The sequence below is a fragment of the Leopardus geoffroyi genome, chromosome C2 (assembly GCF_018350155.1).
Source record: "Leopardus geoffroyi isolate Oge1 chromosome C2, O.geoffroyi_Oge1_pat1.0, whole genome shotgun sequence".
In the NCBI taxonomy this organism is placed as follows: domain Eukaryota; kingdom Metazoa; phylum Chordata; class Mammalia; order Carnivora; family Felidae; genus Leopardus; species Leopardus geoffroyi.
Genome location: NC_059333.1, coordinates 115,386,698 through 115,412,794, shown reverse-complemented (window position 1 = coordinate 115,412,794; position 26,097 = coordinate 115,386,698). Strand labels below are relative to the sequence as shown.

The 26,097-nt window shown below is 41.8% G+C and overlaps 1 protein-coding gene across 4 annotated transcripts in view; it reads left to right on the top strand.

Annotated features, from left to right (window-relative positions):
• GYG1 (glycogenin 1) overlaps positions 1-19,581 on the top strand; it is a 78,128-nt gene extending 58,547 nt beyond the window's left edge. For 2 of the 4 annotated variants that reach the window (XM_045503340.1, XM_045503341.1), the window contains exons 5-8: positions 1,365-1,491; positions 15,959-16,178; positions 18,348-18,398; positions 18,669-19,581. In XM_045503340.1, the coding sequence (XP_045359296.1) occupies positions 1,365-1,491; positions 15,959-16,178; positions 18,348-18,398; positions 18,669-18,842 (572 nt within the window). In that variant the 3' untranslated portion in view covers positions 18,843-19,581. The remainder of the gene's footprint in view (positions 1-1,364; positions 1,492-15,958; positions 16,179-18,347; positions 18,399-18,668) is intronic. The other 2 variants (XM_045503342.1, XM_045503343.1) reach the window with 1 other exon arrangement.
• The last annotated feature ends 6,516 nt before the right edge of the window (positions 19,582-26,097 follow it).

The window sequence follows — 26,097 nt, the reverse complement described above, 5'->3', positions numbered from 1 at the left end:
TGTATATTTAGGAAGGAAACTGGGTCTTGGGGCAAAGCAGACTAAGGAGGAAAGTAACTGCTCAGGTTACTAGCCTCATACTTCAAAAGAGCAGGATTCTCCCTGCCTGCCATCCCCCATGCACGTGTGTACACACACACACACACACACACACACACACACCCATATACCCAAACTACTGTTTTGCTATATAGGAAGACTCTGACTGTGTGCATGTTTTCTGAACTTTCATGAGCCTGAAACTGAAAGGACATGGGCTATGTGACAGAATATGTTTTGAGGTGGCTTAGTGACCTGTTTGGTTATTTATATGTTTATGATTTAGGTCAGGTGCTTAGCTGTTTAGATTTTTATTGTCCTTACTTGTTTTGAATGAATGGCCATGGTTGGCACTTTCCAAGGAAAACCTGAAGATCAGGATCCCCCAGTGGCTGATCATGTACTATGCTGTGTGGTTGTGGTCCCAGAAATGACTGGCCTGGACCTGTCCAGAGGCTTGGTCGGTGGTAGGAAAGTACACTAGGGTGATGTGTCCTTCTGGGTCTCTGTTGATGAGCCAGTGGTTGGGGGCTCTGGAAAACAATTCCATTATCCCAGTTTGCTCTCTTTGCTTTTTACCACCCTCCCCTTCCCCGTTGTTCTTAAGATAAAGTCCAAAATCTGTAACTGAGGATAAGGTCTATAGTGTGAGCCCTGTGTGGTCTAGTCGTCCATGCCTGCCTCTCTGAGACTCCCCCGGTGCTCTGTAACCCCTTCCCACATTCTGCAGTCCACTTACACAGGCCACCTTCATGGTCTTCTTACCACAGCTTTGTGTTCCTGTCCACCTTGGGTCTTTGGTACATCTGTTTGTTCGGCCTAAAACACCATCTGCCCTCCCCTTCTCCTCCTGTATTAGTCAAGTACTCCTGTACACCCCTTAGATCTTGGCTTCAATACAACTTCCTCATGGAAGCCTTCCCTGACCCCGTATATGGTCTTGAGCCACTCACACATGCCTCAGCACCCAGTACTTGGTTTTGCTGCCCTTCTCCCCATTTGTGATACGTTTATGGACTCTTAATATGCTGGTACTAGTGTATGTTTCCTCCTCCTGCCCTGCCCATCATGAAGATCATGACTGTTTCTTTGTTTACTGTTGAGTCTTCAGTACCTGGTACAGTGACTGGCACATAGCAGCTCCTCAGCAAATGTCGAATTAGTGAATTAACTAAAAAAAACTGGTGACCTTGGTAGGTTTAACATGGAGTTTCTTATTTTAACAATGGAATTCGTACCTGTTCTTAAAGATCCAGTTATACATTTATATGAAATTGACCTCTCTTTGAAGTATGTAACTAATTCTTTTTTGTTTTTTCTTTCAGGTGGGGACCAGGGTTTACTGAACACATTTTTTAGTGGCTGGGCAACAACAGATATCAGAAAACACCTGCCATTTATTTATAATCTAAGCAGCATTTCTATATACTCCTACCTCCCAGCATTTAAAGCGTAAGTGCAAATGGTTTAACTGTTACTGGAGATGGTCAGGGCAGGGGAGTGGGATTTAAGATTTTGGGGGTTCCTCATGATCATTCTGAGGGCAATAACAAGTGAGGACTTTGGGGGAAGTCTTTCTCTTATAAGAAACATGGCTGTATCTGGAAAGGCCTTGATGTTATCAATTACTTTATGTTTGCGGTGACCCAGAGAACACTTTACTGCCTTATGGGAAAAGTTTCCCATTAAATAAACATTAAAAAAATAAATAAAAATTAAGGGGCCCCTAGGTGGCTCAGTTGGTTGAGCATCTGACTTCAGCTCAGGTCATAATCTCACAGCTCATGAGTTCAAGCCCTGTGTCAGGCTCTGTGCTCACAGCTCAGAGCCTGGAGCCTGCTTTGGATTCTGTATCTGCCCCTCTCTCTGCCCTTCCCCACTCTCACTCTCTGTCTCTCTGTCTCTCTGTCTCTCTCTCAAAAATAAACATTAAAAAAAAAAGAATACGTACTTTGGGCACAAAAAAAAATACGTACTTTGGGCACAACCCCAACTTCTGCTTCATATTGGCTGCTGAGCTTCAGCTCCCTCACCTCTAAAATGAGGGTGTTAATAGCTTTCTCCATGGTTATTATGGAGACCAAGCAAGTGCTGGCAACAGTGTGGTGTCATGGTCAAGAGCAGGGACTGTGGAATCAAACCACCTCAGTTCACATTCTGGAGTAGTTTCTTCCTGATTGGTTAATAATTACTGAACTTGGGGGAGCCTGGGTGGCTCAGTCGGTTAAGCGTCCAGCTTTGGCTCAGGTCATGATCTCATGGTTTGTGAGTTCAAGCCCTGTGTCGGGCTCTGTGCTGACAGCTCAGCCTGGAGCCTGCTTCGGATTCTGTGTCTCCCTCTCCCTGCCCCTCCCTTGCTCACACTCTGTATGTCTCTCTCTCTCTCTCTCTCAAAAATAAATATTAAAAAAATTAAAAATTACTGAACTTGTAGTTCACTGGAAGTTAGACTAGTTACTGAACTTGTCTGCCTGTGGGTGCTCCAAAGCTAATTGTGATCACTAAGGGAGGTAATTTCATGAAGTGGTTAGAAGAGGACCTGACCTACCTTTAGCATTCAGTAAACGTCAGGTTATTAGTCCTTTTTGTTTGAGAGGTGGTCTAGCAGAGTAATTTCTGAAGCCGGAAAAGCAGGGTGTGTGTTGTCACTCTGCTGTTTACCTACTATATGGCTTGGGCTCTGTGCCTCCATTTACCCATATGCAAAATGAGAAGGAAAAGAGTACCTACCTTCTGGACTTATCATGAGGATGAAGTGAGTTCATACATACACAAAGCGCTCAGTGAACATCTTGTTTTTGGCAGCATTACTTATTTGGCACTCCCCCTGGTATGGTTCTGATTTAGCAATTAATACAACCTAGTTGCAGTGCTTGTCTCAGTGAGGGCCTGAGCCCTGTTCTTTAGCCTCTGACTCATTTGTGTTGAACGAAGAAGATGATTCAGGCTTCTTGAAAGGAGGCCAACCTGTCAGGTTGATCTGAGACACAGCCGTGAGCAGCAAAGCTCTTCATTGAGTTGGGCTCAGCTCTCCACTCTCTGTCCCACATGGGCATTCCTGAGTGAGCAGAAAACAAAGGGCTTTATTTCACTCCTCATGTTTCATTATCCAAAGTCCTCTCTTTAAGTCTCCACCACAGTAATGAGCATGTCTGGCTTTTTGTGGCAGAAGTGTTTCCTTTTCTGTTCTTTTCTGGGAAAACTCTGTCAACATTCCCCCAGATAAGGGTCTCTAGTATCTTGTGTTCTTTCCTCCCTAACTGTTCTCTCGGTATATGTCTCCGACATATTATAGGTTCTTGATTGTCTTCCCTGTCTAGAATGAAACAGGCAAACTCTGAAACATACCAACTGTAGTCTGAGTAAAGCAAGTAGAACAGGCTTCATTACCAAGGGATGGATTCAGAGAAGCATTTTTTAATTCCTCTTCTTCTTATTATTATTTTGTCTCTCAGTCCTTGGCCTTGTCAAGTACCAACCTGTCTTGCTTGGAAATGTGGGCCTGATTCTTTTAATTCGTATTGCCTCATAACTCGCCCTGCTACTTTCAACCGTGCTCCTGTATACCATGATAGCTTGACCCCCTAGAACTGAATTTGTTATAATAGGGCAGTCGCTTAATGTAATTGACTAGATTCAGCTGAGCAAGCAAAAAAAATGAGAGGGTGAAGGAGCAAGAATAATTAGTAGTGTGAGCGATTCCACCCACCATCCCACTTAATTCTGCACAGTGAGCATGTGTCTTGCGATGAATATGTTGGGGAGGCATGCATCTGAAATTCCTTCCAGTTGGTCTCAGTTCCCAAATAGTCAACCTAATGTTTAAAGGTTTGTGTTTTTCGTGTAATGTGGCCCCTGATGCCTAGCAACTGTCTCCCCTATGGTTCATTTGGACTCCATTTGATTTTCTCCTTATTACCAAAATTGAACACACTGTACCTTTCAGTGATAGCCTTGTTTGCACAGATGCTGCTTGCGTTTGTTTTGTTTTGACAAAGAAGAACAAGAAGCCGGTAGAGTGAACTTAAGTTTTTTGTGGGAAGAGGGACTCACTTGCTAGAACCATGGCCCCTCTCTCAGAAACCCATTTGTTATTATATCCTCTGAATGAATTTCCCAGAAAAACGGTTTGAGATCTAAATGACCAAAATGGTTAGGATGGTTTCTTCTTCCTGGCTCAACAAATTAATGCTAATTTTGGAAATCTCCCTGGTTTATTTCCATAACCGTAGAGTATATGAACCACTGGGGAAGTTGGGAGCAACTCCGTCCATTGCGCGTCAGCTGGCCTGTGGCCTGATAGGAGCCACTGCTGCTTCTGTACAGTCCGCCCTGGGGGGTGTCAGCTCCACATTTCTGTGATAAGACCTTCCGGGGCGATACTTTGTCTCACCCCATTGCTGCCTATGTAGGAATGTTGAAACCAGATCAAAGAACTCATTTTTCCCTTCCCTCTGCCAGAAAATGCTTTTGTTTTTCTTACAGAGATCCATCTCCAAAGATGGATCCATCCCCAAAGATTTCTCATTCAGTTGGGAATAGCTAAAAAAAGACAGATAGTTTATATATAAATATGCATATGTGTGTATATATATATATATGTGTGTGTGTAGTGTGTATATATGCATGTATATACACACATAAATATGTTTGTATAAATGTATGTATATATGTTTCATGTTAATGCAAAATTTGTGACCCAGATCTTTTAAACTGAAGTAGATGATGATGAACATTTGGGCTGCCAGGGATACTCCACAGATTGCCCTGTGGACCTCTGGGAGCTCAGCATGAATGCGAAGCTCCATTGCTGGGCTCAGAATAGTGTTGGGGGTCTCCGGGACAGAGCCTTCCTGTGGTGTGCTGTCACTAGGACAGCATATGGGTGGTGGCAGGCAGAGTAAGAAACCATGGAGTGGTTGAGAGCAAGTTGGGCTTTGCAGAAGTGAGAATTTGTCTTACCAGCTCCAAGCGACAATGTGCCATGAGGTCACCAAGGCAGTATTTAGATGCCCCAGAATCCTAGAGCCTTGGAGATCTTAGAACACATGCTACACTTTTAACAGTGAAGCCTTGTTATTATGTGAAGTTTCTGCTAAAGATGGCCTAATATGAATCATATTTGACATGAATTTGAGCCATGAAGGTAGCATTTCTTTTTTTTAGTGTTTATTTTAGGCGGAGAGAGCGCTTTTGCGAGTGAGCACGCACAAGCGGGGGAAGGGCAGAGAGAGAGGGAGACACAATCTGAAGCAGGCTCCAGGCTCTGAGCTGTTAGTACAGAGCCCAGTGTAGGGCTCGAACCCACAAACCACAAGATCATAACCTGAGCTGAAGTTGGACGCTTAATCAACTGAGCCACCCAGGCACCCAAAGGTAGCATTTCTAATGCATTCCTCTACATACCATTTAGATAGAACAAAACATAAAGGAAACACTTAGTGGTTCTACCACTTTGAATGAATGCTCAAATCTAGCTTCTGAAAAACAAATGAGTACTGTTTTCTATAATAGAAGACCCTCTTTAACACAACATAATTTGAGAGCTAAAATACTTGGTTTAGTAATTTTTAAGGTAATTTGCAATATACATATTGAGAAACGAGTTCATATACGCATTTCTTAATGAAATGGTATTTCTGAAAGTGCCTAGCATGATGTTTAGGAAATGATAGGCTTCTAGTCAACATTAGTTTCTTTGAAGTTTTCTCCATCTAGAGGGTCTGTTTTATTGATGTCACTTAGAATTTGGCTGGTGCATAGTGCTAGGCAAAATCTCATTAGCCTTTTTAAAAATCAGTCATTTACTTCCATTTTCGCTTTCTATTCTGTCTGCTGACTGAAAGCTGTTCATGGTATTTCATGCCGTATAAAATGGGCCTAAAGCAAAGGGAATGAATTCACTGGTTTTGCTTCAAATTGCCATGCAAATTAGTTAGTCATACTGATTGACTACAGAGCTTGTTTTACCAAATAATTTCCAAATATTTTAACTTTATATTTTTACTTGAGTTTAGATATGATCTGAGACCTGGCCTGGTCTAGTCTCAGAAAGTAAGTGTAGAAACCTAAAAGATTTCTTTCTCTCCACTTGTTTACTGCTTTAAATTCTTCTGAGGATGTTCGTGTCCATTATTTCTTTTTCAGGAATGTGGCTTATTCACTAAGACCTTATCAGACCTCTTTAAAATCAGTGTTTTCCAAAAATGAAATTGAACCTTTGGTGTCCTGAATTCCGTCGTTCTTGTGTATTTCTGATTCGATTGATTTTTCCTTGGCCCCTGAGACACCCTTGGGTCCAGCTCCCCACTGTGACTATTGTCCTTGAAGACCTAGCCTTTCTGTGCTCATTACTTTCACACTCTTACATCTTCACCTAAAACCCTGAGGCCCTATAGTTTGGATCCGTCTTATTTTTTCTGCCTTCTGTTTGTTCATTCACCCGTTCATTCAGTTGGTAGGCCTGTGGCACAGAGCTGGTACCACACAATCTGCTCACTGAGAGCCGCAAAGATGAATGAGGGAGCTAGAGTCTAATCAGCCTTGCATCTGCTTACATGTGGAGGGTTTTCTGTATGTCACGTGGCACAGTCCATGATTTGAGCTTTGGAGAAGAATCAAGCAGTGGTTGCATGACTGTCCTGTTCCTCCTTTATGGGTGTCAGTGATGCCTGTTGGGCCCTAGGTACCCCAGTTTCCAGCATGGCCCCTCTGCTCCTTCTGACCTCATCTCTTTTCATCAGATTGATCTGTCCTCAGATCTTACTGTCATCAGTTGCATTCCCCTATCTCAGCCCTTATCACCAAGGGAGAAGCTTCCCCATCAGTCCCAGCCCAGCCTTTAGAAGCAGCTCTGACATTGGGCAAAAAAGGCACAAAGAGTGATATCTCGTGGACAGAAGTCTAAGTGAGAAATGCCTTCAGTAGGAGTTGGGAGGGGAAAAGTGTGTGGATTGAGCAGAAGACATACCTTCCTCTGAGGTCTCAGACTGGTGGGCTGCAAACTGTATTTGAGCAGTGTGTTTTTGTCTTCCTTACATAGTTTTCTTCTTTTTGTACTCCGTGGCCAGTGCTTAGAAATCAGGAAATTTCACATGAAACCTAGATTTTCAGTTTCTTTTGAAAAAAAAATCAGATATTTGGTGGGATGTGGGAGAAAGCTGTTTGATGACTGTTACTGGTTTGGGGCCTTAAGCAATTGGAGTAAAGGAGTTGCTATTCCCTGAGATGGAGAAGACTGTGGGGGAAGCAGGTTTGTGGGAGCAGGGGTTGACCAGAGATGTACTGAGTGTATCAAGTTTGGGTTATATAAAGTTTGAGGTGCCTATTAAACATCCTAGTGAGGGGTGCCTGAGTGGCTCAGTTGGTTGAGCGTCCGACTTGGGCTCAGGTCATGATCTCGCAGTCTGTGAGTTCAAGCCCCACCTCGGCCTCTGTGCTGACAGCTCAGAGCCTGGAGCCTGCTTTGTATTCTGTGTCTCCCTCTCTCTCTGCCTCTCCCCTGCTCATGCTCTGTCTCTCTCTCTCTGTCAAAAGTAAATAAACATTAAAAAAATTAAAAAAAAATTTAAACATCCTAGTGAAAGGGTGGAATAGTAAGTAGATGTAAGAGTGGGGAGTTGAGGAGAGAGGTCCGGGTGAGACCTAAGTATGGGAGTGTCAACATATAAGTGATATTTATAGCCATGAGACGGATAACCAAGAGAGTGATTATGGTGGAAGAGTCCTGAAGGTTCCGAAATAGGAAAATGTGGAGGAGCAGGGACTTGAGACTAAGAACGGTAAGGCAAGAGGAGACCCCAGAAAGTGAGGTGCTGCACATGCCAGCCAAAGAAAATGTTCCAAGGGGGAAGGAGGGATCCATCTGTCTCAGATGCTGTGATAACTCATATAAGAGGACAGTTGAGAATGAGTACTGACCTAGAATGTGGAGGTCACTAGTGACTTTGACAAGAGCATGTCTGGTAGAGTGGTGGGAGGAAGCCAGTTTGAAGTGGATCCAAGAGAGGGGAGAATTAGAGATCCTGAATGTAGACCGCTCTTCTGAAGCATCATCTTTAAGAGAGAGCAGAGAAATGGGCTGGGAGCTAGGTAGGGATACAGGATCCGGAGAGGGTGGTAGGGGTTGTTTTTTTGAAGATGGGAGAAGTTCAAGCATATTGGTGTCTTGATGGGCATGATCAAGAAGAGAAAGAGTGAGTGCACTAATAATGCAGGAAACTGAAGGGAGACTTACTGAAGTCATGTCTTTGAGAAGCTGAAAGAGGATGTGTCCTGGTGCACAAGTGGGGAAGCTGGTGTCAGTTATGAGCCAGGATGGTTCAGTTCTTGTAGCACAAAGGAAGGCAGAGGGTATGGATGCAGATGAAGGTAGGTGGGTATATTTTTTGGTTGAATGAATGAATGAGCAAGCAGTCAGCCAGGAGGGACTGAGATTGACATACTACCAGGAAAGTCTCCATAGTGGCCAGGCCTACTCTGAGGACAGGCCACCTTGGTAGGTGAAGTAGTTGACGAGGTCCTAGTGTAGGTTATTAAAGTCCACATTTGAGTACTGATGCTGTTCTGATTTCCAGGGCATGATTGAGAAAAGTTACTTAGCTTGAGAGGCAATCAGGTGGGTCCCTGGTGGCCACAGATGTTTTCCTCTGAGTATCTACTGTCTTCTGGTGATGGAACATGTATTCACTTGTGCTCTGTGGTCCCCTTCACCAAACTGACTCCTACTCTGCATGACCAGTACACCCCTTGGGCACTGGGCTCATGACCCTTGATTCAGACTGTGAGAGGGTGAGAGAGGAAGGGTGGCTGGCTGGTAGTGGGAGAAGGGATTGTGCGTAAGGAGGTACAGGCGTGAGTGGCCATGTGCCAGAGAATAGGAGTCATTGAGGTGGGTAGTGGGTGACTGGGAGTGCTGCCCCATTTCGCAGAGAAAGTTCTCACAAGCAGTACCGTGTTTCTTGTTCTTGGCGCCTAATTGAATATCACATGTAAAAACGCTTCATGAGAAGTAAAATGGCTCCCGTGTGCACTGTCACGGAGGTAGTTCCTTTTCCATGCTAAACACTTCTGTAGTCTTATCCACACGTTACCAGCTGCTAAACTAGTCATGAAAATTCTATCTGATCTTTTGGTAACATCAGGTCACAGGGATTATTTTAACGGCTAACATAAGCAGTATTATTGCTGGCTCAGGTTCAAACTATGTCTTGTGATCTGGACGTCTCTTTTGAGATTCTATCAAGTTAAAATTAGAACACTTATTTTAAGAGATGTATGCAAGCTGAGACAAATCCCCATTACTGGGTCAGAATGAATGGCTCTCAGTAATTTAGAGACAATTGAAATATGTACCCAATGTTTTTTTTGTTTGTTTGTTTGTTTTTATTCCTGGCTGATAAAATTAGTGGGTAAATCAAGCAGTGAGTCAGTGAATCTTCTAGTTATCCTTGTTCCGGGTCGAGGTCAGTTAAACTTTATCTTTTGACATAAGTATGTCCCCTTATTCACTAGCTAACTATTTTGCTTTAGCCAGGTGATATAAATTCTGACTGGTACCTGATTGCTGCTTTTGGTGAGAGAGAAGGAGAGAATTAGAAAAATACCCTGAGTTTACCCTCCTCCTGTAAGAATATACCCAAATTTTGGATTTAGGCTGTTTTTTTTTTTTTTTTTTTTTGAGAGAGTGTACACTCGAGAGCTGGGGAGGGGCAGAGAGAGAATCCAAAGCAGGCTCCACACCCACCCTGACTCAGGGCTCAATCCCACGATCGATCGTGAGATCATGCCCTGAGCTAGAATCAAGAGACTCTCAACCAACTGAGCCACCCAGGGGTGCCAGGCTAAAATAATTCTTTTAAGCAACAAGTAATTTCCCCTTTCAGTTATGACCTGTGCTTTTACTTATTTCATTTTGATATCGTTGTTTTGGATTTTCATAAATAACTGAAAAGTAGAATTGATTAAAATGATAGGACATAATCTTTCGAAACATTCCTTGGGGAGCAGGATTAAGACCTAAACATAACTACATGAAATTCATATCTAGATTAATTGAAACTCTGGATACAAAAACAGCGTTTGAGACCTTTTGCTCATCTGTTTTGCAAACAAAGTGTTTTATTATGAAAGTTAATAGAGCAAGCCGTTGAGGCTGCTCTGCTGTGTAAATAAATACTGTTCTGTTTTTACAGCTAGAGCACAGTTACATGGTTTTACCGATATAACTCACGCATCATCCTATAAAGTGGCCAGTGTTAGGCCTAACAGTCCCCCTTCTATCAAGCCAAGGGCTGCCCCAGGTGATTTCCCAGAACACGGCTGTGTATGACCACCTTACGCAAAACTGCAGGACTGTCTTCACTTTCCTCCCACCCTCCTATCAGAGCCCCATGTTTCCCACTCAGCAGCTGCCTTACTTTGCGCCCTGCCCCCATCCTCACCCTCAAAGGGCCTGTGGGCTGGCCAGAACCTTCCACATTCAGTGACTTGTCCAGGCCTGCACCTCTCATAAAGAATCCTTGCTCTAAAACTTGTTTTTCTCCTGCCCCTACTCATTTCCATAGATCTGTTTGGTGTGTGGCCACTAGGTTAAAGGAATACCTCAGATACCTGAAAAAAAGAGTTCTTGTTCTTCACCATACAGAAGTAGGGCTAATCGTGTCTTGAACTCATGGCCTCTGGAGCCTGTGCATGACTCCTGTGTGCCCCAGCATCTTTCTTACTTCTTCTCACCTGCAGCTTTGGCCTTAACACTCCTGAATCCTCATGAGCTCTTTTTGGTCTGTCTCTTGGTACCCCTGGGCTGCAATAAAAACCTGTTCATATCATGCATTTCATGATTCGTTTTGTTTTTCCTGAAATTTGGGTATCTCTTGGGCAGTTACATCACATCTCCACAACCCTGCTCACCTCTTGTCCCTCCCCCCATCTTACCGGCACCAAAGAATCCCTTGCCTTTGGGCACAAAGGGCAGTTCTGTCCACATTTAGGACCCCTTATGATCTCTGTTTCTACCTCAGACAGGCTTATCAAGGCATTTCTTCAAACTAAGACTGCCCTGTCTATGAAAAGACTGTCCAGTGGATACAATTTTTCACAGTGTTAGGATAGACTAGGTAAAGAAGGTAATTTTGAGGAAGGATGATGCTTCCTCTAGCCACAGAGGGTATCCATGATTTCACATTAAAGAGACACTATGGATCACAGCTTCAGGAAGGTAGATCCCAGGTCTGAGCCACAGTGAAATGCAGGATGTGGACTGCCCCCAAATGGTGTTTCTGTTGACCTGCAAGGGGAAGGCCCTGAACCACATGGGGTGGGATCTAAGCAGCATGAAGCCCAGTCTCCAGGCAGTTTGCAGAGGCCCCCGAGCCACCTTGGGGGCACAGACAGAGCCAGAGGCAGAAGTGCAGACTCCTGCCTCCAGAAGAGATGGGACGGTCTCACTGTGAGGTGTTTGCAGACCCCAGTGGTGTTCCGCACCACACTGGGTCACTGTGCCCTGCCTCTGCATGAGCTTTAAAGGCCCAGTTCACGGACCGAGGTGCTGGAGAGGAGCTGAGGTGGCCCTTAGACAAGGTCTAGCACGGTCCACTTAGGGGTCAGCTGCTGGTCCTAAGCACACCACCATCCACTTCTTGTTCTTGTTCCCGCCCACCTTCCCTGACCTTTGTGCAAACCGAACCCTTCTGAGAACAGTCTTTCTCAGGTGGCCCTAAGTTGCTTGTTCTGTAGCTTTCTTTCCTGGTACTTTTATCTGTCTTTGACTATGTTTGGAGTGTTTCTAGGGTTCATTAGGCACATCCTTTCCACCTTCCAGATTGACCATCTGTATGCAGGGAATTCCTGAGGTAACATGTCACTCTCAGATGATGTCCTTACAATTCTGGGAGTGTCTTTCAGTAACAGCCTACTTGTGGTTAAGAACCTTGGCTCTGGAACCAGACCGCCTGGGTGGGATCCCAGCCATGGGATCCTAGACAAGGTATTACCTTCATGCCTTGGTTTCCTCACACAGTTGTTTTGGAAATTAAATGAGATAAACCATGCAGATGTTAAGCAGTGTGGTATGTGTGAGTACTCCATGTATGTTAGCTATTACTGTTTCTCCTGCCTGATCTATTGCAAACCGTCCCAAGAGCAAGTTAGAAAGGAATAGAGTTTATGCTATATTCACGTTTTAATATATGTTAGGTAGTATTACCTTTCATATAATTTATGACATTCATATTAGGTCTAGGCAAAATCGTGGATTGAAATTAATGGCCAGTTACTCTAGGAGGAGCACGCAAGGCTCTTGCTCCAAGCAAGACGAGTTGGGAGGATGGGATGTCTGAGAAGGCGGAAGCAACACCTGTTCTTTCACATGTGCTCTCTTCTGGTTTTAGGCGTGTTTGTGTTGTAGATGAGGCAGTGCCCGCCAGCCCCATCAACACAAGCATCAGGTCTCTGGGCTGTGGGCTCCCCCGTCACCATTAGAATGTTTGTCGAAGGCCTTTATCTTAACTGCCATCTTGCCCGGGGTCTCCTCTGGACCCCACTTCCTGCACAAAGCCTCTTCTGAAAATCCCCACCTGCACTAACTGCTTTGGCATTTTCATAGACCCTAATGTCAGCATTGCACTGCTAGCCCTGACTCATTGCCTCGTTTGTGCTCGTTTCTTATTTTTACATTAGATGACCCCTCTCCCTGTTGGGACGAAAATCATTTGGGGTCATGCACTGAGCATAGTGCCTTATGCGTAGCAGGTGCTTATTTAGTTGATAGCCCTATCTGCACAAATTTTGAGCATTATGACTTCTATCCTTTTAAGGATAAAGTTGAGAGTATTTGTATGCATGTGTTTGTGTACCTGTGGGTTATGTGTGTAGGTGTGTAAAATATAAAGAGTAAACTTGGGGATACCAGGTATCTACTGCATTTTCAGAAGAAATGAACTGTGGAATCGTCCAGCGGTCTTAGGAGGAAGTTTACAATAGGCTCTCTTTTTCTCAGTTTTGGAGTGGCAGCATGGTAGGATTGCTAAGAGGACAGGCTTAAGAAGCAGAAATGTGCCAAATCCTTTTTCTGCTACTTAATAGCTATAGGGCTGCAGGCAACTCACTGGCCTCTAAGAGCCTCTGTTAACACATTAGTAAGGTCTACTGTGCCAGACTGTTATTATTCCCAATCATGCCCCTAAAAGAATTTGGGCCCCAAACATAGGAAACTCTGATAGTGATAGCTGTGTAATAGGCCTCTGGCATTAAAAAAAAAATTGTTTTTAAGATCAGAAAAGTTACATGAATAGAGTTTGCATTATTTCAGTCTGTACATCATGCTCAGCTGCTTTGGTTGCCTATAGGATAAATCCACTAAAATCCAACACTTGAGCCCAGCACCCAAGTACCTGTCCCATTCTTCCTTTCCTAGCAAAATTTCCTCTTTGGCTCCACTGGGGGGACCCTCCGTCTAACACACATATGCTCACCTGATACTTGCTATCCCCCTGCCTAGAATTCTCCGTATTATTGCTAGCTACCCAGATCCAGTCTGCTGTACAAGCTTTAAGTCTCTGCCCCAGTGAACCTACCTTCCACGACCTCCCTGCCTCTGCATTCCCAGAGCACTCACTGTTCCCGTCTTTCTTCTGGCACATGTTATCTTTACCTTTATTATTTGGTTTTATATACACAGATTTCCTCCCAGCCAGAATAGGACCACTCTTAACTCTTAGTCTTTTTAGGATACTATTGTGAGATGCAGTGCATACACAAAAGGGTATATATAAAAAATGTTTTTTTTTAAATTTTTTTTTTCAACGTTTATTTATTTTTGGGACAGAGAGAGACAGAGCATGAACGGGGGAGGGGCAGAGAGAGAGGGAGACACAGAATCAGAAACAGGCTCCAGGCTCCGAGCCATCAGCCCAGAGCCCGACGCGGGGCTCGAACTCACGGACCGCGAGATCGTGACCTGGCTGAAGTCGGACGCTTAACCGACTGCGCCACCCAGGCGCCCCAAAAATGGTTTTTTTTAAATGCAAGTTAAAAAATAGAACACAACCAGTACCTCAGAAGCCCCTGTTTGTCTGTTTCCCATCATGCTCCCCTTTCCCCCAGAGGTAACCCAACATCATGACACTTATATGTTGATCAGGTTTCTACTCTTTAAGCAGTACTTTGCTTTGCACTATGGGAGTGGATTCCTGTGCATGTATTTCTATTTGAATTTGAATTTTTCAGCATATTTTTAAAATTCATCCATTTTCACACCCCATGTTCACTGCAGCATTAATGACAATAGCTAAGACAAGTGTTCATTGATGGATGAATGTGTGAAGAAAATGTATGTGTACATGTAAGATGGAATATTATTCAGCTATAAAAAGAAGGAAGTCCTGCCATTTGCGGCAACACAGATGGACTGTAAAGGCATGCTGAGTGAAGGCAGAGAAAGACAAGTACTATAAAATCTCACTTATATGTGAAATCTAAAAACAAATAGACAAACTCATAAATACAAAGAAAAAAATTGGTGGCCGCAAGAAGCAGAGGGTAGGGAGGGAGCAAAATGGGTGAAGGTGGTGAAAAGATACAAATTTCTAGTTATCAAATAAAAAGACCTGGGGATGTGATGTACATCATGATGACTGTAGTTAACAGTACTGTATTGCATATTTGAAAGTTGCTGAGAGTAAATCTTGCATCACATCACAGGAAATAAATGTAACTGTGTGCAGTTATGGATGTTAATTAAACTTGCTGTTGTAATATAAAAAAATTATCCATTTGCTACATGATATGTATAGCTACAATTTGTTTATTTTGACTGCTGTATTACATCCCATGATCTGAATACACCATAAGTTATCCTTTAAAAAGATTAAATGGGGTGGATCAGTTGGTTAAGCGTCTGACTTTGGCTCAGGTCACGATCTTGCAGTTCATGGGTTCGAGCCCCGCGTCGGGCTCTGTGCTGACCGCATGCTGACCGCTCGGAGCCTAGAGCCTGCTTCAAATTCTGTATCTCCCTCCCTCCCTCTCTCCCCCTCCCCCCTCACACTGTGTCTCTCTCAAAAATAAATGAACATTTAAAAAAAAAATAAAAGATAAAATGGACAAGTAATCATAAAATCTCAGTGACATTCAACAGTAAGTATGTATTTCTTGCTCATATGTTGGTGGGTAGGCTGAGGCAGCTCTGATCATCTCAGCAGGGTTTGGAGCCAGGCCACAGGTTTGATCCAGATCTGCTCCATGGGTCCCATCCACTCTTCTGCTGGAAGAGGTCACAGCTTCTCAGAGAGAAGGAACAGAAACAAGCAGGGACTGTTTTTAAAAGGCAGTGTCACTTCTGCCCACATTTCATGGCCAAAGGCAAGTGCTGTGAGCATGCCCAATTTATCAGTGAGGCAGGAATCTCATTCCTCCTGTGGAGATTGGGAAACGGAGTGAACACTTGCTGAACAATCTTAGCCCAGTAAGATACGGTCACTTGGGTTGTATCCAGTGATGACTGCTTCAAACAGTGCTGCTGCCGTGAACATTTTGAGTATGTCTCCTGTTGCACATGTTTAAGAGCTTCTTTAGGATGTGTGCCTAGGAGCTGAGCTTCCAGGCCAGAGGCGCGAGCATTTTCAATGTTACGAGGTAATACCAAATGGCTTTCCACGTGCTGTACCTTTCCTGCAGTGGATTGGTGTGTTGGTTGTTGCACTGATCCACCACTACTTTGGGATTTTTGTGTATATTTAACATACAATTGAATGATTTAAAAAGCATGTCTAAAAATTTGTCTGTGAGCTTCATATCTTTTCCAACCAACCACTACTGCAAGTTGGAAGATGCACTGTTCAGGCTACAGAACAGAGTGCTATTTATCTTTTCATCAGTGCTCGGAATCCACTAATGGCTTCAACTTGTGTTCCCTTGGCAGATTTGGTGCAAATGCCAAAGTTGTGCATTTCCTGGGGCGAATCAAACCATGGAATTATACTTACGATCCTAAAACAAAAAGTGTCAAAAGCGAGTCCCATGATCCCACCATGACTCATCCAGAGTTTCTCAACCTGTGGTGGGACATCTTCACCACCAACGTTTTACCTCTGCTTCAACAGTTTGGCCTTGTCAAAGATCCCCACTCGTACCTAAATGTGGTAGGTTCTGTTTTACCCTTTCCGGTAATTTAATGCTGTATTTTTTTTTTTTAACTTGATACACTGGTAGACGTAGAGGTTTAGTGGTATTTTACCATAAGAGACTCTTAAATACAGAGAACAAACTGAGAGTTGCTGGAAGGGAGATGAGTGGCGGGATAGGCTAAATGGGTGATGGGCGTGAAGGAGGGCACTTGTGGGAATGAGCACTGGGTGTTATGTGTAAGTGATGAATCACTGGGTTCTACTCCTGAAACCAGTACTACCCTGTATGTTAACTAATTTGAATTTAAATTTAAATAAATACATAAATAAAAAGATTTTTGTAGAAAATTGTCCATCTTAGAGGGGAGAAATAGTGCCAGCAAAGATTAAAGTAGTAGATTTTGTGGCAAATTTCGATTAGATCTGAGAGCATAAGAAAGGGTTTTAGAGGTGTGTGTGTGTGTGTATATATATATATACATATATATATGTGCGTGTGTGTATCTAATATCTACAGAATTCTTAGCTCATTGTCCTAAGGTTCTGAGATTATTCCTAAGGTTTAGATAGTGCCCTGTTTCATGCTTTAGATGAATGGACACTTTCAAAGAAACTGCAAACATTTAAATATATGTATTTTATTTTTGCCATCTGCTTAGAAGAATGCATTTTTCAGTGAACATTACAATAACATGAACATGAAACAACAGATACTTTTCTAGGATTATTTTGGTTTGCTGTGTTTGTGCTCTTATGGTTACGTAGGATCTTGAAAAAAATCTCCTTGTAAGAGGAAGATGACATTAACATTTAAAACACCAAACTGCTTAGACTCTTCTGACTTTAAAAGTCTTCCTGTGAGGTTTATTCTTTTGGAAAAATGGGAAGAGAATGAGAAATTATACTTTTATGCTACATATTAAGATATAAAGAATAGAATTGAATGAGTGAATGTTAATCCAGTCTAATCAGTTAATTACCTTGGTATAATTATAAGAGGCTAAAAGTTGTAAGAGATCCTTTTATTTGCCATAGTAGAGATTTTAGCCATTTTACTTATTAGCACTTGTACCAATGTACAAAATGGAGAAAGGGAAAAATAACACTAACATTCTTACCCTAATTGCTTTCTACGGACTATGAAATAATATTGGTACAGTACTTGGAATGTTGCCTGGCACATAGTGCTTAAACAAAGTTAGCTATTATTACAGAACCCTGACAACTACTCTATCAAGTATTATTGTTACTATGTTCTTTTTGTATATTAACATTAACTGAGGTCTAAAGAAGTTAAATAACCTCTGTTAGTTATATAACATACTCATCAAAAGCAGAACTGGGACTCAAATCTAGGTCTGCAAGACTGTTACCTTCTGACAAATACCATGAAGTAGAGAATTCTGGGAGAAACTCCCTGTTATCATTCCTGTTGCAAGTGGAAGCAAAGGCAGGGCTAATCTAGGGTGAGGACTTAATGTTGCTTCAGCTATAAAATAATCTCCTGGAATCTGCCCAGATGCCTTGGGAGTTCCAGTATATATAAACACACACATACACACTTACATATGTATAGCAACAAAAACCAGTAATCAAAAATTTCGTTCTACTGTTTCCTCCGTTATAGAGCAGTACCTGTATGGTTTCATTCGCCTTCCTTTTTCTCTGCTAGTTCTAGTACCTTCTCACCTCAGAGCTTTTTGAAGAATAGCTTTGATATCCTTTTATTGTGCACTTGAAGTTAATTGCCTTTGTATAAGTCATGAGAACCTAATTTAACGTAGAGTAGGTTTGCTCCATTTCCTGCACATTTACCCTGTTGCTTCCACAACCCAAGGACTGAGAATTAGGAACCAAGGAAAAGCGATGGGAATAGAAACAGTTGATCCAGATTAAGCAAATTAAATTCACACATACTACAAGATGAGATGCTTCTTGATAATAAGCTTCAACAAGCAGAGACGTTTGGTGCATAGTCTCAAACAATTAAGCTCTCACGTTTCTAACCTGACAACTTGTGTATGTGGTGTGGCTCTCTGGTTAGGTCCTTTGTGAAGCTTAGACTCTGAGGTATCATTTTGTTTAAGTTCTCAACCTTTCAGAGCCCACACAGATCGAGAATTTATCATGAGACTTGTGTTCCCTTGTCCATCCATCTTACACTTTCTAATGAACTGTTTGCAGCTTTCAGACTTGGTCTATACACTGGCTTTCTCTTGTGGCTTCTGTAGAAAGGTATGCAGAACTTAAACATTAACCCTAATTACTTTGTTCTCCCAATGTTTTCACTGAGTCCAGAAGTCTTCATTTCGTTAGGAAAAAAATCATATGACCCTTGTATTCCTGTGTCTTTTTTGTTTGTTTGTTTCATGTAATACTTTTCAGTTTTTGCTACTTTGCATGATAATTCATCCTGGCTTTTCTCACCTTCTTCAACTTCCTGCGTTCTTTTAAAACAGTCTGTTTTTCAGCTCTCAAGGAGTCTGATTATGCTCTCCTTTTTAGGAAGGTGTCTCGGGAGCCGTATCACATCTGTCCCTCGGGGAGATCCCGGCTACAGCACAGCCTTTTGTGTCCTCAGAAGAACGGAAAGAGCGGTGGGAACAGGGCCAGGCCGATTACATGGGAGCAGATTCCTTTGACAACATCAAGAGGAAACTTGACACTTACCTCCAGTAGAAACGCTGCCATTTTCCCATGGACACATCCATTTCACAGGCACTTGTTTCGGATGCTTAGTATCTAGAGCTGGGTTAAGCAAGGTCTGTTACAGTTGCTAGAAGCTTTGCTAAAATTAAAATTCATCAGATGAGGGGATTTTGCAGGACAACAGGTGAGAACTGGGCAAAAGTTGTGAAGTAGCAGTTCTGTTTTGTGTGGACAGTGTTCTGCTTTTTAACCCTAGGCTTATTCACAGACGGTCAGAAATTCTTGATTTTGCTGACCTATGTGGTAAGGGAAACTCAAGCTATTAAATTGGCTGTATCGACTCTAGAAACGTGCCAAGACAGGCTCTAAATCCGCCTCTCTTCAGAATGGGACAGGGTATCTCTCTCGTGCTTGCTTGTTATACCTTTGACTAGACCCACAATTTAGAATTGCCCAGAGGCCACCAGAGCGATTGTAATTGTGCTTACAGGTAAAGACAGCCTAGAACACTGCTGAGGGATTCATAAACCTATCAACAGATAGGTGTTAACCCATTTTATTTCCTAATTTCAGTGTCTGAAGTTGTTCACCAGTTTTCTATGTACAGTTTACAGCATGCGAAAACGCTTTTGTTCAGTTCTCTGTATCTGTAAACAGCCATGTGTTCACTGATGGTTACCTGCAGTGGCACCCTGTATGAAAATAAAGACTTCTTGCCATATCCTGGTTGTCTAAATAAAGGATTCCCATTCCCCTTGAAAAAAACGTATCAAGTAGTTTTTCATGAGTTTTGGAATTGGTCAGTGTTTTAAAAACCAGTGTAACACTTGACACTGGAATTGGTTTCTAGATATCTAGAAATATTTAAATATTGTGTTCTCCAGTGATGGTGATGGGTGTGATTGATGGAGGAAAGTGAGATCAGATGTATTTAATCTGTCACCCGCATTTTATGTCCACATTAAGTTGAGTATTCAGATTTTGGAAAATATTATAACATCAAATCATTATCAGTCTCTGAACATATTTGATAATCTTTCAGGACAGTTAGTACTGGAACCGGTGTCTTCATGAATTAAAATGAGAAGTATAAAGGATATTAATTAAATGTACAGATGATTCTAGGCTGCAAGGATGTGGCAAGCCAGGGAAGGGCAGGATCCAAAATGACCTTTATTTAATTTTTTTTAATGTTTGTTTATTCTTTAGAGAGTGAGCATAAGTGGGGGAGGGGCAGAAAGAGAGGGAGACACAGAAGCTGAAGGCTCCAGGTTCCGAGTTGTCAGCACAGAGCCCAACACAGGGCTCGAACCCACGAACCGTGAGATCATGACCTGAGCTGAAGCCAGATGCTTAATCGACCGAGCCACCCAGGTGCCCCAAAATGACCTTTTAAAACCAATGTGAGTAATCAGAGATCATTCTATTGGGGAAGAACAAAAATACAGGAGAGAAGACCAGGATGAGAAGAAACTTGAGAGCATTAATTGGGTGGAAACTGCAATGTCTTTTATGGCCTAATCAACCAAGGTTGCCCTTCTTTCCCCAATATCCTATGGGTTACACAGGTGAGCCCTATTCAATGTGGGTGTGAATGAATAGAGGGGTGTATGGAATTCTGGAGGCAAGCTGGAATTCTGGAGGCTGGCTTTCGGAGAGCTCCAGAAGAACCTGAGGACTTCCCTAAAATTGTAGAATATTAAATGATAAGTGATTTCTGAAGATAACACTACAATTATTTGGACTGGTGGAGAATGAGTTGCTATAATCCTCAAGTATACAAAGCACTTTTACCAAAGATTTAAGTGCCTCCATGCATTAGGCGCTTTGATAGCCCTTCTCAAAATACTCCTAAATCCCAGGATCTTTGTACTGGGGAGGGATTATCGAGATGTAACCCCATCATAAGTTGAGGAAGATGTGTATACAAATAAGGAACTGGTTTCCTGGCATCCTCCAAAGGTAACCAGTGTGGTTTTGGGGGGGATTATGTTCTAAGCATCATTATGAATTAATGAATTTTAATGTGGTTAGTTTCAGTCCATTGCAGTTGTTCCTAAAGATCTAATTGCCTTGCCTTTAGGGTTTACATTTTAAGAACACTCCTTTTGCAACTGGTGGAAAACAGCTTGAATGAAGGACAAAAGACTTGATGGGAAGGACAGTTAGTTTACTGTAGTGGTCCTGGAGAGAGACAGTGGTAATGCAGCATACCTTTCACCAGGATGAAGGCAGCGAAGTCGCCGATGGCTTGGATGAGGAGTGAGGAGAAAGGAGGAACAGAAGATGAGGTGCTCGAGCAACTGTGTCTCCAACCTCACTGCTCCCTAAAACACTGGAGACTTAATTGTGAGTACAGTTTTTTACACCTCATCACTTACAAATTCTGATTCAGTAGGTCTTGGCTGAGGCCATAGTATCTCCGTTTCAAGTAACTACCAGGCAGTCCAAAAGACTGTCCCAAATGACATTTGAGAACCACTAGATACATTGAGATATTTATACCAATACAATAGGGAGTGAGGTTTTCAGCAGAAGAGGCATGAAGCAATGAGGTGATTGTTGCATAGCCGGGGGGCCACCTTCTGATTAAAGCCTTTCCAAAAGACAATCTCGGCTCTGTGAGTAATAGAGGAAACGTTACCATAAATAACATCTATAAGTGTATTTGTGTAGCGTTTACCTTTTAAATGTCACTGAGACTTGGAGCATTAAGTAAGATTTGGCTTGTCCTTAAAATAGTCTGCTATGGTTTGCTTTTTCTCGGCTTGTTATTACAAATACACAAATGGATTACAATCTTTTTATACTTGGGTAAGTTATTTGATTAACTTATTTCTCTGAGTTTCAGCTGCTGAAATTCAATCTCCTATAAATAAAACTGTAAAAAAAGCAAAAAGGAAAGAAAACTTACTGGGCATTTACATCTCAATTCTCATATCCTATGACATATATATAGTGTACTCATTTTGCAGATAATCAGAGAATAAGAGAGGTAAATACTCTGCAGACGATTTTGATTCAAATTTTTGTACTCCAAGCTCCATAGCTCTGCTCTGCTTTAAACAAATGTATGGTTAGAACAGACCCATGAGATCAGAGAAACCTCTATATAACCAGAAATACAAATGCCAGAAGTCTCTGGGGAGTAACACAATTTAATCGAAAAGCTTTCATTTTGCTATAGGGATAAGGACGGTGGCTTGAGATAGGACTTGGGAAATACCTTTCACAAAGGTGTTCCTAAATAGGCTGCCTGAAATTATAATGTAAAAATGGGAAAACCCAAGGATAGAATTTGTTGTGAGTTTTGGCTGAGACAAACATGATTCAGCTTCTGAACATACTTTGTTTCATACAACTCTCTTTATCCTGTTTTCAGCAGTTTTATGGGCCTAGAAGAGACACTACTTCTGTTATAGGATTATGCTATAATATTGTGATGTATTTGGGGTCAACATTTACCTATAAGGGCAAGGGCTCCTTACACCTTCTAAGCAGTTCAACTCTTGTCGTCTACTTATTCTGTATTCACTTGTTTCTTGATGTTCAGTCTCTGACAGTTACCATTTCTCACTACTGTTTGCCTAGAATAAAAATTCTAGGAAAAGTCAAATGTTCAGAAACAGGGCCTTTGAATGCTAGTACAGTTAGCCCTTGAACAACACAGGTTGAACTGTGAGGGTACACTTATACGTGGATTTTTTTTTTTTTTTGGACGCAGTGTCCTGTATTTTATGATTTTAATAATTTTCTCCAGCTTCATTTTAAGAATACAGTATGTAATAGGGGTGCCTGGCTGGCTCAGTTAAGTACCTGACTCTTGATTTTGGCTCACGTCATAATCTCATGGTTTGTGGGTTTAAGCCCCACATTGGGCTCCATGCTGACAGTGCAGAACCTGCTTAGGATCTTAGGATTCTCTCTGTTCTTCCCCTGCCCCCCCCCCCCCCCCCGCACATGCTTTTTATACTGTATTTTTTTTTTTTTTTTTTAAGTATGTGTTGAGTGTTATCAGTAAGGCTTCTGGCTAAGAATAGGCTATTTATTAGTAGGCTAAGTTTTTGGAGAATCAAATTATATGTAGATTTTCAACAGCACATGGGGTCAGCACCATATACAGTTGGTTCAAAGGTCAACTGTATATGGATTTACTGAAGCCTATTTTAGGTGGTCAAAGCCTTTCTGGCTCCTGGGTCCCTCCCTGGTTGAGATGAACAGAAACCCAGTCTTCAGACAATGAATACTGCTTTATTGTGGCCATGCAATAGGTAATCCAGATAGTTAAGTGTATTTTGGAACTTATCTGTAGCAAAAGAACTACAAGATTCGAAGCCTTTTCTTTTTACCATTGAGAAAAGATATGAAAGCCTCAAATTTGATGTGTGTGGGGGAAATCAAACCTATGACTCCATGTTTTTTGCCTTAATATTTTTTGTTTCCTGTTTTACATTGCATAAGAGCTAAAACCCTAAAAAGGCTTACATATTTTATTTTTTTTTTTTTTCAACTTTTATTTATTTTTGGGACAGAGAGAGACAGAGCATGAACGGGGGAGGGGCAGAGAGAGAGGGAGACACAGAATCGGAAGCAGGCTCCAGGCTCTGAGCCATCAGCCCAGAGCCCGACGCGGGGCTCGAACTCACGGACCACGAGATCGTGACCTGGCTGAAGTCGGACGTTTAACCGACTGCGCCACCCAGGCGCCCCTTACATAACTTATTTTAAATAAGTATATATTGAAGGCTAATTAACTTGGAATCTGAAAGGATAAGCATACTATAGAAAATAGCATAACATGTGCATAAAAGTGTCAAGAGGCTATGAGAAGTCCCTGAACTAGGCTAGACAGATTTCTTTCCTTTATCTTCCAAGGATATGCGTTAATGAAGGTAAAGTACTAACTTTTCCATGCAAAGCTGCACAATTATACTGTAAAATCTTTTCCAGGGATCCTAAAATACCAAAGGTCACCTAGTAAGATGTATAAAATGGCAAAAATAACTCGGATTATAAGAACATTTGTAGAGGATCAATATATCCTTAAAAAAAAAAAAAAATCTCCTTGTGAACAGTGGTAGAACAGCTTTAGGCTGTAAGACAAATTCGCCTACACAAAGGTTAGATCCATGCCTTTGGAGATTAGCTCCATGCTTGCTCAAGGTCTATAATTCATATACAAAATGAATGGTTATCTTGGGGCCCCTGGGTGGCTCAGTAGCTTGAGAGTCTAACTCTTGATCTCAGCTCAGGTCATGATCCAGGTGGGATCTGTGCCAAACGTGGAGCCTGCTTGAGATTCTCTCTCTCCCCCGCCCCCCCCCCCCCCCCCCCCCCGTCCCTCTCTTCTGCTGATACTTTTTAAAATAAAAAAATTAAATGTTTAGCTCCTTACTTCATCTGTATGTGCAAGCGGCCTATTAGGTCTCCATCTCCTTCACTAGAATGTTTCTCACGAAATACTTAATTTACCTTTTCTTTACCAACATACTGATACCAGGGCAAGATTTCTTTAAAATGCTACAATGTACCACTAGGGAATAGCCCTTCCCTCGCCTAACAAAAAGGATAAATTAAGCATTCAGGAAGCTTTATCCTGGTTAATTTTATCTGCCTTTATTTTTAATTAACTAGAATGTTGAAAAGGCAGCGAACTTACTGAAAACCTTCTTGAAATATTCATCTCTCTTCAGTAAGTGCGGCACATACTTAACAATATATATACTCTTTGATGACTCTTAATATCCTTTCTGGTCCCATTAAATAGCCTCTTAGAATTGAGTTTCAACCTGCGAAGACCTGTCCTAGAATTTTTTCTTTTTTAGCCATCAATCTAAGCAATCATTTTGACATTTGATGGCCTTCTAAATGAAGTCCCAATGTAACCTTAGTTAATACAAACTTTTGGACACTTGGTTCAGGTTAATGAGGGTGGCCTATGCCATATATATTGAAATGCAAACATTAAAATTGTATTCCTTTCCTATAGAAATCAATTTTTATATTAAAAGTAGAAATGGGTTTAAATTTGTCAGGAGACTTTTGATCAGGAAGGTTGAATAAGGAACTGGAAACCTCATTTTTTAGGGGCACCTGGGTTGTTCAGTTGGTTAAGCATCTGACTTCCACTTAGGTCATGATCTCAGGGTTCCTGAGTTCAAGCCCTGCATTGGGCTGTGTGCTGACAGCTCAGAGCCTGGAACCTGCCTCAGATTCTGTCTCCCTCTCTCTGCCCTTACCCCACTCGTGCTCAGTCTCTCAAATAAACATTAAAAAAATACCTTTTAATCAAAAACTGAGAATAAGTCATTTATCCTTTAAAATGGAATAAGTTATTATGGCTTCATATAAAAGACTACTCTCCCTTATAAGAAGTATGAATATATTAATACGGGAAGATAACCTGTCTGCTTACAAGGTTTCTAATCAAGTTTCCCCTTTGAAGTAGGCATTACGGCAGGGAAGCGTCTCAGTCCTTATTCACAGCTACTAGTATTTTTGGCTCTTCTTATTCACAAGTACTGCACAAATAAGGTTCCACATTCCAGAATGTAAACTTGTAAGGAAGGTTACTACACACTTATTAATGACTGAGGGAAAACTGTATTATGCCTTTTGCAAATACTTTAAAGTTAATATAGCTAAAAACTTAAGATTGAACATTTGAGTTCTCATTAAACCAAACATAAAATTTGTCCTTGTATATTTTTTTAAATGTTTATTTTTGAGAGAGAGTGTGTGTGTGAGCGGGGAAGGGGCAAAGAGAGGGAGACACAGAATCTGAAGCAGGCTCCAGTCTCTGAGCTGTCAGCACAAAACCGATGCAGGGCTTGAACCCATGAACCGCGAGATCATGACCTGAGCTGAAGTCAGACGCTTAACCGGGCACAAGCTACCCAGGCACGCCATCCTCATATTTTTAATGCATCTTCCAAATCCTACTGAACAGAACTTTCGGCAAGTACCATAAAGAATGTAAAAAATACAAAGCCTTTGACTTCTCCCAACAGAATATACTGCTTGAAGATAATTTCATTGGTACTCACATTTTCTTGATTTACTATTTCAATCCTAGATTAATGATTTAATTAATTTATTTAATGATTTAAACATTTTCTTGATTTACTATTTCAATCCTAGATTAGGCAAAATCTACAATTCAGAGTGCTATGCTACTGATACCACTATACATAGGTATTACCATACCTCTTTTCTGGCAGATGAGGAAATAAAAAGACTCAGAACCGATGTTTTAGAAGATCAAGACATTTAACAAACTTTAAAC